The sequence below is a fragment of the Drosophila santomea genome, chromosome X (genome assembly GCF_016746245.2).
Source record: "Drosophila santomea strain STO CAGO 1482 chromosome X, Prin_Dsan_1.1, whole genome shotgun sequence".
NCBI classification, from domain to species: domain Eukaryota; kingdom Metazoa; phylum Arthropoda; class Insecta; order Diptera; family Drosophilidae; genus Drosophila; species Drosophila santomea.
This window is the reverse complement of record NC_053021.2, coordinates 7,292,327-7,304,550: the sequence shown is the minus strand read 5'-3', so window position 1 is coordinate 7,304,550 and position 12,224 is coordinate 7,292,327. Positions and strand designations below refer to the sequence as shown.

The following is a 12,224-nucleotide window of genomic DNA, read 5'->3' as shown; positions in this document are numbered from 1 at the left end:
AATGATAAATCATATGAGTAGAATAATACGAAAACGCGCTTAAAAAAGAACCGCGTTTGCTGGATGCGCCGAAGACTGCTTGACTCGTACTGAATTTTTCCAGGAAAATGAGAGAGAGAGTGGCGCTTTTCCGCAGCCACTGCGACGCCGGCAGAGACGCCAACGCATCCTGTTTCGAGGAGACTTTTCACGAAAAACGCAGCAGCAGCAGCAGCACCTACAATTTGAACAGGAGCAGAGCTTTTTCGGCACAGCTTTTCCGCACCGATTTTCCCCCCATCCCGTGCGGCTTCAACTCTCCAGGCTAGCGGGAAATTCTCTCCAAAAGCGCGCTTACCAAATAATTTCAAAATGCATTTTCCTCAACGAGAAAAACCGGGGGCGTGGCAAGTAGCAAGTGGCAAGGCGATGTGGCAGAATGTGTGCCAACAGCTCGTCGTCTATATCCCTTGTAATCTGTGTAATTTCAGCTGCTCGCAACTCTCAAAAACAACAGGAAGCGGCACACTCGGAAAATATCCTTGCAATAAGGACAAACTAGATCGAAAATGATATCAATTAGTTAGTCAAAATGTGATATGTACTTAAAAATGATGTCTAGATAAGGAATTGAATTGAATTTTTAGGCACCATACCAGATATAAATACATACATCTGAGTTCATATATATATGTTTATACACTTGACAATTATGGAAAATATTTTCTCCCTGTGTGCGATAATGCTAGGGACACAGGGGAGGGAGGGGGGTGGGTTGGAAAAACAGTGGGTGGGAAATAAAGCAGAGCCATAGCAATAGAAGCGGCAAAAGCGATTTGAAGTTGTGCAAATGTTTGCATTGAGCTTCGGTGCATTCCCATTTGAAATTAATTGAAAGACTTTGTCTCAGGATGCGGGCCTTGCACAGACAGAGACAGAGAGAGAGAGGGAGAGAGACAGAAAGAGAGAGAGAGAGAGAGAGGGAGTGAGATGGGTGCATGAAGTTGGAAAGAGGCGGTGCAGTGTGTTTGCACTGCGATTCACGTCAACTGAGGACTCAATTTGCCAAAATAGAAGCTGATCAAATATTAATATTCACAGATGAATTTATAATGAGCTGCATTTTAACAGCCTCGCCGCCCAAAATCCCCAAAATTGCAATTCAACATGAATTTGATATGCCACAGAGCAAATGCAAATAATTATTATATGTCTGTTGGCTGCGAATGAACCACAAAATCAAAAATAATAATTGTGCAAGTGGATACTTTGTGTGTTTTAATGAGAAATGTAATGGGAATATAAAATATAAATTAAATTGTATCCCATATTCGAGTAAGTGATATTGAAGTAGTGCTATCTTTTTACAAATTATTACAAATAATATTATATTAATTTGAAATATATATTAAAATATATTGCATACCCAGGCAGCTCACTTGCATTCACTTTGAAGTCAATTGCAATTAGTGAGCGCACTTAGCATTTGAGGCTTTGCAACAATTTCAATTAATTAAAATGAGTAATGAAATTATGTATGCAGCCCCACAAATCCTGGTGATTATCTAAGCCAAATCCAAAGCACTGGATACATGTCCTGGCATATATGTATATATTGTATATGTACGTATGTATGTCCTTACAGGACGATGGATGTGCAATTGCCGCCGCCGATGGGAAAGCTCTGCGCGCTATGCCGCGCTGGAAAAGCTCTCGTAGGGGCGCTGTCCCGCTGGAGAATTTTCCGGTGCCGTGTAGACTCTGTCGCCACAGCCACTGCGAAAATGGAGCAATTTCTGCATTTGGGCGGCGGCATTCGAAATTGTGTCAAACCGGGCGCCGAACACGCCCCAAAAGCACGAGGCACGAAGTACGAAGCACCGGCCGGCCGGCAGATGGTCCGCAATTTGGCCACGTACACTCACCTGGAGATTGGGAGACAGATTCGCAGATATATGGCCACAAATGGACGGACGGACAGTTGGAGTTCAAGTTGGACACTTGCATCTTAAGACGACTGCCTTGAAGCGAAAGCAAAGGGGATTTCTGGTGAAGAAAATCACCAACTTCTTGTATTTTTGCAAGAAGGAAAATCACCAACTTCTGGTATATTTTCAGAAAGAAAAATCACCATATTTTTGTATTCTTTCAAGAAGAAAAATCACCTTCTTCTTGTATTCTTTCAATAACTTTTATTTATTTTTTGTTATTTAATTTTATTTTATTTTTATTTAACAAAAAAACTATCATTTTAAGTTCGGTAATGAGACTCCATTGTTTTGTATCACAACTAAGTCTTCTAGCAGTGCAGGAAATAATGTTCTGCGCTTTTCGACACATTAATGCACATGTTTTTCTCTGCGTGTGTCGCGCTGGGTAAACACAGAGCCTTTGAGGGTAAACAAGGAGGTCCCGAGTAGCAGCAGGAGGTGGTGGGGCACTTGCAACCTTTGTCACGTAGCCGGGCAACTCGTACGCAAAAGTTGTGCCAAGTTCTCAAGTCAACACAGGACTCTCCCTCCGCCACTTAATTGAGTGCATGTGGGGTGGCAGGGGGGCGGGTGGGGCACATCCTGCTGGGCTGCATACGTGTGTGGTGGTGTGGCCGCAGGATATTCACGAAATAGATGGAACTAAGAACGAGCAGTCACGCAGGCACACACACAGAGAAGGGGGAAAAGGATTGCAGAATTAACCCAATAACAGCCGGTAAACTATTTAACCAATACCCTCCCACCTTCCCCTTTCCCCTCCCCCACCTTAGCCTCTTAAAGGTCCTTGCTGCACACTAAGCCGCCTTAAGACGAACGCGAAGAAAATAAATCAATATTCGTATGGGATTCAAAGGAGTCGTTGGTCTTTGGCCCGTGTGGCAATCTTTTCAAAGTCAAGTCAAGTCTTCTATCAATATTATACAATTTTTGATATACTTTTTTTAGTTTGTTTTATATGATTTGAAGGGAATGAAAATGTATTAAAGTATGTAACATTTAACGCTATTTGTAAGTTAGGTGCATATTAGTTAAGCGAATGCTGTGATGAAAATACGGATATTAATAATCGCAAAAAAAAAGAGAAAACGATTTTTAGCAAAAATGCAATATTTACGATTGATATTATCGGTATAACTTGGCTAAAAATGGTCAGAAAGTTAAAAGAATTACATTTTTGTACTCCTAATTACCTAATTGTTTTTTGAAAACACAGTTTGATTGGACCACTATTTCAAATGCTGTGATCAAATTACTGGTAAGAACTCCTTTTTTGTCTTAATTTTACAAAAATTAACGCAACACGAAATTGACATTTCTTTTTATATATTATTTTATTTGCTTTGTTCAAATTTGTAATATTTGATTCCCATATTTTTTATAAATGTAAAATTTTTATTTTTTAAAATGATTAAAAAAAATGCAGCCACAGCCAAAAGTCAGAAAGTAAAGCGTCCCTCTCCATTTGCCCCAGGTACTCACCCCCTTCCTCAAGCTCTCCTCTCTTCCACGTCAGAGCAGACAGCTGGTTGTAGCTCCTAGAAAATAGCCAGCTCAGGCACTTCCTCCAGTAGGTCGCAATCACATTATTGATATCCTCTGCTGCCACATAAAATCACTGCACCACTCACTCACATTTAGTATTTTTTTTTTTAAAACATCGAAAAAGTGGTTTGCTTATGTAGGACTTTTGAGAAGCGCAGAGGAGGGCACCTATATTTTGGTATTATTTGGTATTAAGTATTTAGTATTATTTAGTATTTAGTATTTAGTACTTAGTATTATTCATTATTTCCTTTTAATTTAACGTATTACTTTCAGCAATTATACTTATGTATATTTATTTTATAATTCCACTTTGAATGCCAGCTAGAAGAATAGAAATAGAATAGTGTTAATTAAGTATAAATATTATTTAATAATATAAAAGATTGTTGTTTGTTAAGTGGCAAAACACCCGGGTGTTTGTTAATGTCGCAAATAAAGTGTCAACAAACACCCGGGTGCTGAGACACCCGGTGTTTCGAGGGTGCACTTAGAGTGCCGGTGGCTTGCTGCAATTTTCTGATTCGTATTGATTTTTGGCCATTTTTTCGCATTTTTTGTAAGGGGTAACATCATCAAAATTTGCAAAAAATCGAGAAGAAATATAATTTTTTTTTGAAAACACAGTTCGATTGGAAATTTAATTACAAACTCAACGAGGTATGCGATTCCATATTTGGACCAATATTTCAAATGTTCTGATCAAAAAAGTGATAATTATTTACGCAAAAAATCAGGAAAACGATTTTCGGCCATTATTCAAAAATCATCATCAAAAATTACAAAAAATGTGACAAAAATTTAATTTTTTTTTGAAAACACAGCTCGATTGGAAATTTAATTACGAACTTAACGAGGTATGACATTCCATATTTGGACCAATATTTAGAATGCTGTGATGAAAATACTGATATTTATAGTCGCAAAAACAGGAAAACAATTTTCGGCCAAGATTCAAAAATCCATAGCAAACTTATTTAAAAAATTTAATTCGATAGCACACTAATTTAATACATTTAATTCTATAGTTAACTTGTTTAATACATTTAATTCTATAGTAAATTAGTTTAATACATTTAAAAGACCTTTCTAAATTATCTATTGTGCTAAGCTTGTTTGTGTTTTATTCTAATGGCGCTGACGAAGCAAACTTTCACAGCACTAAAATGGATTCAACTCCACTTCAAAATGGCTTCAGACAACTTTTAATTAAATATATTTACTTGCAAAAGAAGTTCTCTGAACTGGGAAATGTACATACATACATATATGTACAAACGAATGTTTGTATGTAAACATATGCATGTACAGCTTTTCAAGTCGGCATCCGATCCAGAAATTCTCAAGGAACGAGATGCTGACTTCAACAGGTGCTCGTTGAGCCGTGCACTTACCAATTAGCATATGCACTTCTGCCAGCAGCCCCTTAAGCCCCGCCCCCTTGACCCCAGCCCTCCTGCTCCTGCCCCTTCCCCTCTCCACCCCTTTGGCAGGATTCAAAAAGGGTGCAGTTCCTTGCCGGGGCCAAACATCCTCACTCAAGTGGCGTTTTAACGCTTCAAATGCATTACGAGGCGGCTCAAAGGGGTTAAGTCACTCACACACACACACTCAAACTGGCATACGCATACACTGAACGAATAATTTGTTGAATATTATGGCTGCATTATGTGCACATTATTCTGCACATTATGTGCACAGTATTCTAGCAATCTAACATCTTGAAATAACTTCTCTTGCATATGAATTTAAATATTTTGCTCTAAATATAGAGGTATAATTGCTGCGTACGTATTTTTCCAGTGTACATATGTGTCTGCATGGGAAAAGAACGAGAAAAGCAGTAGGGATGCAGAGCTAAAGGGATGGCGTAATTGCTTTAAGAGCCAACAAAAAAGGAATCACACAAGTCGCTGAACATCAGCTAATTTCACTCCTTCCCCAAAAATGGAGAGGAAAAGGGAAAAAGCCATCATAAAGGACTGAGAACGAGGCAAAAAAAGAAAAAAACTTTTAACAGCCATCGAGTGACTTCCGTTTCCGGCACCCACAGCCACCCACTTGAATGCTAATCAGCTGAATGGCAAATCAGTTAATCTATATGCCACCACAAATCGATCGAATCAGTGGCCATATATAATGCGGCACACAGAAATTTATGCGTTTCAAAGACACTGCGAGAAATGTACAATGTACTACACATTAGTAAAGCTTGCATAAATAGAACAAATATATATTTATCTATCTATCAAATAAATCCTGTATACGTTTGTTTCATGCATTTTGCAAATTATGCCATTTACAAATCAAACTGCGAATTTCACTGCATTTGAGCAACGAAAATCTGACAAATTTGTCTCCAAAGCTGACATCAAGTATACGCCACGTACACCCAACTATGCAGCACATATGTATGTGTATGTAGTAAATGGATTTTTGTTTCAGCAGCGAAAAATCAGCGAAAGGTGTGAGTTTGCAATGCGATGCGATGATGTACATACACCCAACTCACATGCATGGAAAAAAATAAATGAAACGACAAATCTAACGATGCGTTATGCGAATATTTGCATTTGAAATTGAGAAATTTTCTCTTCATAAACGTGCGTGGGTGCAAGTCAGCTGAATACATACATGTACACACACATTCTCACACACACACACGCACATGCACACGCACACATAGAAATGTGTAAAAGAGTCCTATGTACGTGAGTCACATACCAAACTTTATAATGGGTGTCCTACTGCACAAATAATATTTTTTTGAAGATTTTAAAATGTTTATAATCATGTTTAACTATTTGTATGTGTTTTATTTTGATGTGTTTGGATCTAGAAATTTTTGAAAATTTTTTAAAGTATTATTATCTAGTAATTGTGGATAGCTAAATAAAATGATTACTTTAATAAGTTATTTTTAACTTCCAGGAAAAAAAACCCTGTTTTTGGCATCGTCCTTTGCGAATAATTCCCGAATTGCTCGAATAAATACGCCAAGCCCATGAAATTCAGCAAAAGCATGCCCGAAACATGAACAACAGCAGCAAAAACGTTGAAAATCCCTCGAGTTCCCCGATATCGTCCATACAGTACTGTGTATATGTGTGTGTGTGTGTTTGAGTGTGTGTGTATGTGAGTGGGTGTGTGGGTGGACGATACTACCACCAAAGAAGCTGGCCATGCATGCGCCCAAAAAGGCGAGTCGAAAAACAACCCAACCGAAAAGAAACCATAACCAAATCCAGCATCCTCATTCCTTGCCATTTTTTTCTATGCCACTTTCTTTTCTCTCAAAGGACATTCTCCATATGGCCGTTGATGGGAAATGTATAATGTGTTTTACCCATAGAAAGTACCGGCAAATTATGCCAATCTTTGAATTTACAAATTATAATTAAATAGCCAACGAATTCCCAAGTAAAAACTCATTTTGGATTTTTTGGATTATATTTACAATTTTTAATGATGGCATGATTAACATATGTCTTTCGTAAAACTTTGACAAATTTGTTTAATTTTTTACTACTCCAGCGAAAAGTTCTACCGATTTCTTTTGTTTCTGTGTTGATATTTTCTTGTTTTTTTTTTTTGGTATTACACATACTTCTACCTCTAATTTAATATAAATATACAGTCGCCAAAAGATAGAGAAAGTCAAATACAAAGCACAAAGATGCAACCAATGCGATCAGCTCTTTAGCGAATATAAAAATAAGAACAACTTAATTTACAGCAAAGGTCAGCGACGTTGACGAACTGCTTATTGCGGAATGCTTTCTAGTGGGTCTGATTGCCGGGCACTGCGTTGACAACCGCCTGGGTCACGGCTTTCAGGGCAGCAGGTGCAGCTGGCGCAGCTGGTTCTGGAGCAGCTGCATCCAGCGGCAAGACTGTGGGATTGTGAAAGAAGTAAAGTAGAAATCCGGCGGCCAGCACTACATGGGCACTCAGGATTCCCACGATGAGGAACAACGAGAACTGCGAGTTTCGCAGAGCTGGCGTTAGCACGGCAATCAAAACCGTGCCAGAAAGCAAGGCGGCGGTGATCACTAGCAGCCACTGCAGCAAAGAGATCTGCAAGAGATTGGAGTAACAAATGACATTAATAAGTTCAGAAAATAAAAATGAACTATAAGAAATATCTGCTCAGATGTGAAACTAATGAAGATGTCAAACCAGATTACTATTTACAACGTTAAAGTATCCCAGAATCTAGAATTAAGGAATATCCTATGCACAACGTTAGCAGCAAAATGAGCAGTACAGATATAGACAAGATTCGGAATACGTAAGTAATAGCACAAGTAAGTACTACCCAATTACAACATGTATGCAAAAATAACTCACATTGATCACCCAGAGAACGGAGACTGGTATATAGATGGCCAGGCTGTATCCATAGATGCACATCAGCGACAAGAGACTCGGCGTATAGCTGGCCTGCAATCAAAACCGAATATGAGCGAGATAGATGGATGGGAATGCCAAGATAACTTACGCTGTCCGTTTCGACGGCATCGGCGGAATCCACGGGCTTCAGGCTGTACTTGAAGAGGGCCCACAGAACGGCCGGCAGGATGTTGGCGTACAAGAAGATGGAGGTAGCCGCATAGGAGACCAGATGGAAGTTGTAGTGCCATTTGTAGCTGTCAGTGGCTTGCTGCAAATAGCTGGCAATGTTACCACTTATGGCTATGGAGAAGATCTGAAATACAAATGGCACAAGTTATTGATAAATATGAGTTTTTTCAACTTGAATCTACCAACCAGGGTGACGGTAATCCAGAATGGTCCATACAGATCCGGATTCTCGCCGATGTTCATGCGCAGATAGTTGCCAGCGGCGCGTTTGGGTATCATGGAGTTGGCGATTCGCTCGAGCACCATATAGGTGTCCACGTTGAAGAACTGCTGGTAGTACTCGATGGTAAACAGTGACAGTTTCGCACCACCGCCAGCACCACCACCGGATCCGTCCAGCGAGGAGTTCTGCGGCTGGGAGCCGTCCGGAGATGCAGCACCGGCAAATCCCTGAGCCGAGGAGGTCATGTCGTAGATGAGATCCGCCAGAGGATCGCCGCGTTGTCGCTGTGCGTTGGCACCACCGCCACCGGAACCACCGGAGCCACCAGAGCCGCCCGATCCGCCGTGCGTTGGGGAATTGACATTGATTTGGGCCGGGGCACCGCCGCTGTAGTCGCGGAACTGCAACAGATCATCGGCCGTGGGCGTTTCCATTTGGATTTCGGCTCGACTAGATTGTTTTCGATTTGCTTATTGTAAATATTACACGTATTTTCCTCTTGGCCCCAAAAAATATTTGCTGGCAGCGATGGCTTATCGGTTATCGATAGGCCCCCACACATCAGCTGGCTGTTGCGTTCGTCAGCTAGAGATGGCAGACTGCAGTTGGGTTGCGCAGCCGAAAATGGCTAAATTTGGCTATTTTTTATATAGCTATCTATTGCTCAGAAGTTACTAAAATGACTCTTTATTTATATTTTACCTTGCAATATAGTTTTTTTGACTTCGTGAATTTTTATCATGATGAATAGTTTGAACAATCAGATTTTGTACAGATAACTTCCACTTTAAAATTTACGACTAAGAAGTCTTCCTTATTTTTATTGGTTTTAGTAATGAAGTTAATTACAATTAAAGGAATTTTTATAGTAAACTTATAAGTGATTGTGTAAAACCTAAAGAGCAATAATTTGCGAAGAGCTCCAGAAGATTTAGCTATTTTGTAGCCACTCAACTTGGTGCTCCACATGCGTTTACCAACACCAAACTGTCAAACACCTTTGCGTGCGGTCATACTTTTTGCTACAGCTCGCAGTTGAGTGTTTTTCCACAAAGTTTTCCACAATTTAGACACTCCTCGATTGTCGAAAACAAACAAAAAACGCATCGCGATAATCTCGGCGCCCAGCTGCAGTGAATCGCCGTATCGGAATCCGCCGAGTACAAGGAGCACCGCTAAATCCAGTCTGAAATGCCCGTGAAGAATGGAGAATCCGATGGCGAAGGCGACGTTTCTGGCGGAGAATCGGAGCACTCGAATTCCAGCCAGGCACACGACACCTCCGACGAGGAGGAGGCCAACGAATGCGATTCGGATGACTCCTCCGAGCTGGATGCCAGCGAAATAGAGCGCCGGCGGTCCGAACACATCGAGGATTTGGGTAAGAATCTACAGGCATCTAAACACAAGCCTTGCTTATCGCGTTTCCTCTCCGTTTTTTCGCAGTGAGCTTGGAGCGGCAGTTTAACACGTTGCGGGAACAGTACTACTTCGAGCGCATCAATCTCATCGAACGACAACTGGCCGAGGTGCGTTCGGGGCGTTCCGAGGAGTTTGTCCAGCCGCAAAAGGAATTGGACAAGGTGTACCGCACCAGGATCGAGGTGGCGGATGTCCTGCGCAAGTACCGCCTGCAGAACATTGAGCACAAATTCCAGTCCGAGGAACAAGCGGCCGTCCAGCACTTTGAGGTACGCACACTCCCAGCTTTTTGGCGCCAAAAATCACAAGAGCTTATTGGCCATTATATGTCGTCGCAATCAGTTTAAGTTTTGCGTTGATAAGAAACTTGGCGCCACTGCCAGGGTTAATTAACACAAAATAGCACACATTTATGGGGCATTTATTGGTAAACAATAGTTTTCCGTTAACAATATCATTCAAAATATGGCCGAGTTCTTTTGAAACGTATAAGTAGTAGCAATGTTATCTTCACTTCACTAACAACTCCTTGGTTGCAGAGCGAGAAACACATGGCGGTGGACAACCTGCGCGAGGAGTTCGTGGAGCGCATCCGTCGCCTGGAGGAGGATCGCCACAATGTGGACATCTCGTGGGCCGACTGGGGCACCGACAAGCGGCAGAGCAAGGTGCGCGGACCGGGTCGCAAGAAGGCCGTCACCGTCACGGGTCCGTACGTCGTGTACATGCTGCGCGAAGAGGACATCATGGAGGACTGGACGATTATACGCAAGGCCCTCAAGCGATCTTCCTCGTCGGCCACCGCCGGCACAGTAACGCCCACTTCCGGCGTGAGCGTCAGCTTGTCGGGATTACCGGCAATGGCGGGGGCCAGCGGATAGCGGTGGGGCGTGGCAGCTGCCGCCTACGCCCACCTGACGCGTACCTGACGGCCTCGGCCGAGGAAGCAGCAGCCGTAGACGTAGATGTAGCTGCAGCTGCAGCCTAGTTTGCAGTTTTGCAGCCGTAGCAGAGCTCCCCTCGAGCCCGAACCAGACTTATAATGCGTGCTAAGTTCGTCAAGATAACTAAGCTCGCGCACCCCCACACCCATCCTCAGCTCCTTTCCCCTAGATTTTAGTCGTAGCGCCTTACGAGCACCACTCTCAGAATATTATGTCCCCCATCCAGACGATGTGTGTAATTTATGCTAAACGTTAAGTGCAAATAAAAGCGAACTGCAGCCAAGTGAGCGTGCGGTCGACAGAAATGAATTCGATTCTCTGCGTATGATTCAATCTGCAGAAGGCCAACAATTTTGTTATCCACTTTTGGATAATGGACGTCACAATGTAGGTTAACAAATCACATCATTTAAATCAACAGGAAAGCGTTTATTGCGGCACAGACAGGGGGTTTTGTGGATCTTCAGAAGCCCTTCTCCTTGAGATAGTCGCGCAGGACGTCCACATAATCGCCATGGAAGTGAATCTGACCGCTCAGCTCGTTGATTCTCGTAGCGCAGAGCTTCCCGTTCCGCGACTGCTCAACCACCGCTCGCAGTTCCTTTTCCAGCGACCAGATGTCTCCTTGAACTCGACGCACCACCGTGATCCTGCGCTGGCCACGGAACCTGGTGTGCAGATACACGGGCACCATGTGATTCTTGGTCCGGGCCACAAAGTAACCCAGTTCCGAGCCATCCTCCTTTTGTGGCCGCCAGCCGGATGGATATTTTGGCTTTGTCAGCGGCTGTGGTACTGTTTCCACTGGCAGCAAACGCTCCACAAATCGCCACTCGGGCGGATTGGCCACCACCTCCACTTCAGGATACTTGTCCAACTCCTGAACTTCGCGGGATGAACGAAAACTTGACAAAAGTGCCGGTTGCATGTGAATCTGCCTGGTGAACTGTGTGGAATATAAAACGATTTAGGGCGATTTTTCACTGGAATCTTATGGTTTAACTACTCACCTGGCTAAGCTTTTGGCAGAGGCCGCTGCCCAGCATTAACTTTGCGCAGGTTGCCATGTTTTTTGGGTACAAATTAACAGATTTACCCAAAAATAAAAATAAGAGTTGTTACATATGCACAGGCTGGTTAGTGATGGCAAGTGGCATCGATAATTGTTTCGATTACTAACTTGACTTGGTTACAGGTTATCGATTTAGGAAACACCGATTTTCAAGCTAAAAAAATTTTTAAATTTGTAATTAGTTAATTCATTAACAGCAATAACAACCTTTGACAATTTGTTTAATTTTTAAACATAGCTTTAGTGAATAATCACGCTCTAAGCGATCTAATAATTCAGCTACACAGTCACCGTTTAGTATAATTGCCACAAACTCAAATAATTTGTAGCCTAATTTGCGTTTTGTCTTTGTCTTTGATTGTTTTTGCCTTCATTTCTTTGCATCGCATGCAACAAATGCAGCGCGTGACGTCATCGGCAAAGCTTTTATCACACGCACACACACACAAGCGCCTTCACACACA

The 12,224-nt window shown here is 42.0% G+C and overlaps 3 protein-coding genes across 3 annotated transcripts; 1 reads left to right on the top strand and 2 right to left on the bottom strand.

Moving 5' to 3' along the window:
- Positions 1-6,954: 6,954 nt before the first annotated feature.
- LOC120456725 (protein YIPF1) lies at positions 6,955-8,878 on the bottom strand. Its single transcript, XM_039643708.2, has 4 exons — positions 8,286-8,878; positions 8,017-8,223; positions 7,866-7,958; positions 6,955-7,592 (listed from the first exon to the last, which is right to left on the bottom strand). Exons 1-4 carry the CDS (start codon positions 8,754-8,756, stop codon positions 7,296-7,298), a joined length of 1,068 nt encoding a protein of 355 aa, XP_039499642.1. The 5' UTR covers positions 8,757-8,878; the 3' UTR covers positions 6,955-7,295.
- Positions 8,879-9,316: 438 nt separating this feature from the next.
- Positions 9,317-10,997, top strand: LOC120455880 (breast cancer metastasis-suppressor 1-like protein-A). The gene is made up of 3 exons (XM_039642363.1): positions 9,317-9,703; positions 9,769-10,013; positions 10,284-10,997. The coding sequence occupies exons 1-3, from the start codon at positions 9,514-9,516 to the stop codon at positions 10,623-10,625; spliced, it is 777 nt and encodes a 258-aa protein (XP_039498297.1). The 5' UTR covers positions 9,317-9,513; the 3' UTR covers positions 10,626-10,997.
- A 99-nt stretch (positions 10,998-11,096) lies between these two features.
- Positions 11,097-11,859, bottom strand: LOC120455881 (probable 39S ribosomal protein L49, mitochondrial). The gene is made up of 2 exons (XM_039642364.1): positions 11,699-11,859; positions 11,097-11,634 (listed from the first exon to the last, which is right to left on the bottom strand). Exons 1-2 carry the CDS (start codon positions 11,753-11,755, stop codon positions 11,152-11,154), a joined length of 540 nt encoding a protein of 179 aa, XP_039498298.1. The 5' UTR covers positions 11,756-11,859; the 3' UTR covers positions 11,097-11,151.
- Between the last annotated feature and the right edge of the window lie 365 nt (positions 11,860-12,224).

What these genes read in the sequence shown, in the direction of transcription:
- LOC120456725 (XM_039643708.2), bottom strand. Translation starts at nt 8,756, where the DNA reads ATGGAAACGCCCACGGCCGATGATCTGTTGCAGTTCCGCGACTACAGC. An exon ending in TCTGGATTACCGTCACCCTG is followed by an intron (nt 8,224 to 8,285) that starts GTTGGTAGATTC and finishes TTTGTATTTCAG; the next exon opens with ATCTTCTCCATAGCCATAAG. An exon ending in ATGCCGTCGAAACGGACAGC is followed by an intron (nt 7,959 to 8,016) that starts GTAAGTTATCTT and finishes TTTTGATTGCAG; the next exon opens with GCCAGCTATACGCCGAGTCT.
- LOC120455880 (XM_039642363.1), top strand. Translation starts at nt 9,514, where the DNA reads ATGCCCGTGAAGAATGGAGAATCCGATGGCGAAGGCGACGTTTCTGGC. An exon ending in CGAACACATCGAGGATTTGG is followed by an intron (nt 9,704 to 9,768) that starts GTAAGAATCTAC and finishes GTTTTTTCGCAG; the next exon opens with TGAGCTTGGAGCGGCAGTTT. An exon ending in CGGCCGTCCAGCACTTTGAG is followed by an intron (nt 10,014 to 10,283) that starts GTACGCACACTC and finishes CCTTGGTTGCAG; the next exon opens with AGCGAGAAACACATGGCGGT.
- LOC120455881 (XM_039642364.1), bottom strand. Translation starts at nt 11,755, where the DNA reads ATGGCAACCTGCGCAAAGTTAATGCTGGGCAGCGGCCTCTGCCAAAAG. An exon ending in TCTGCCAAAAGCTTAGCCAG is followed by an intron (nt 11,635 to 11,698) that starts GTGAGTAGTTAA and finishes TATTCCACACAG; the next exon opens with TTCACCAGGCAGATTCACAT.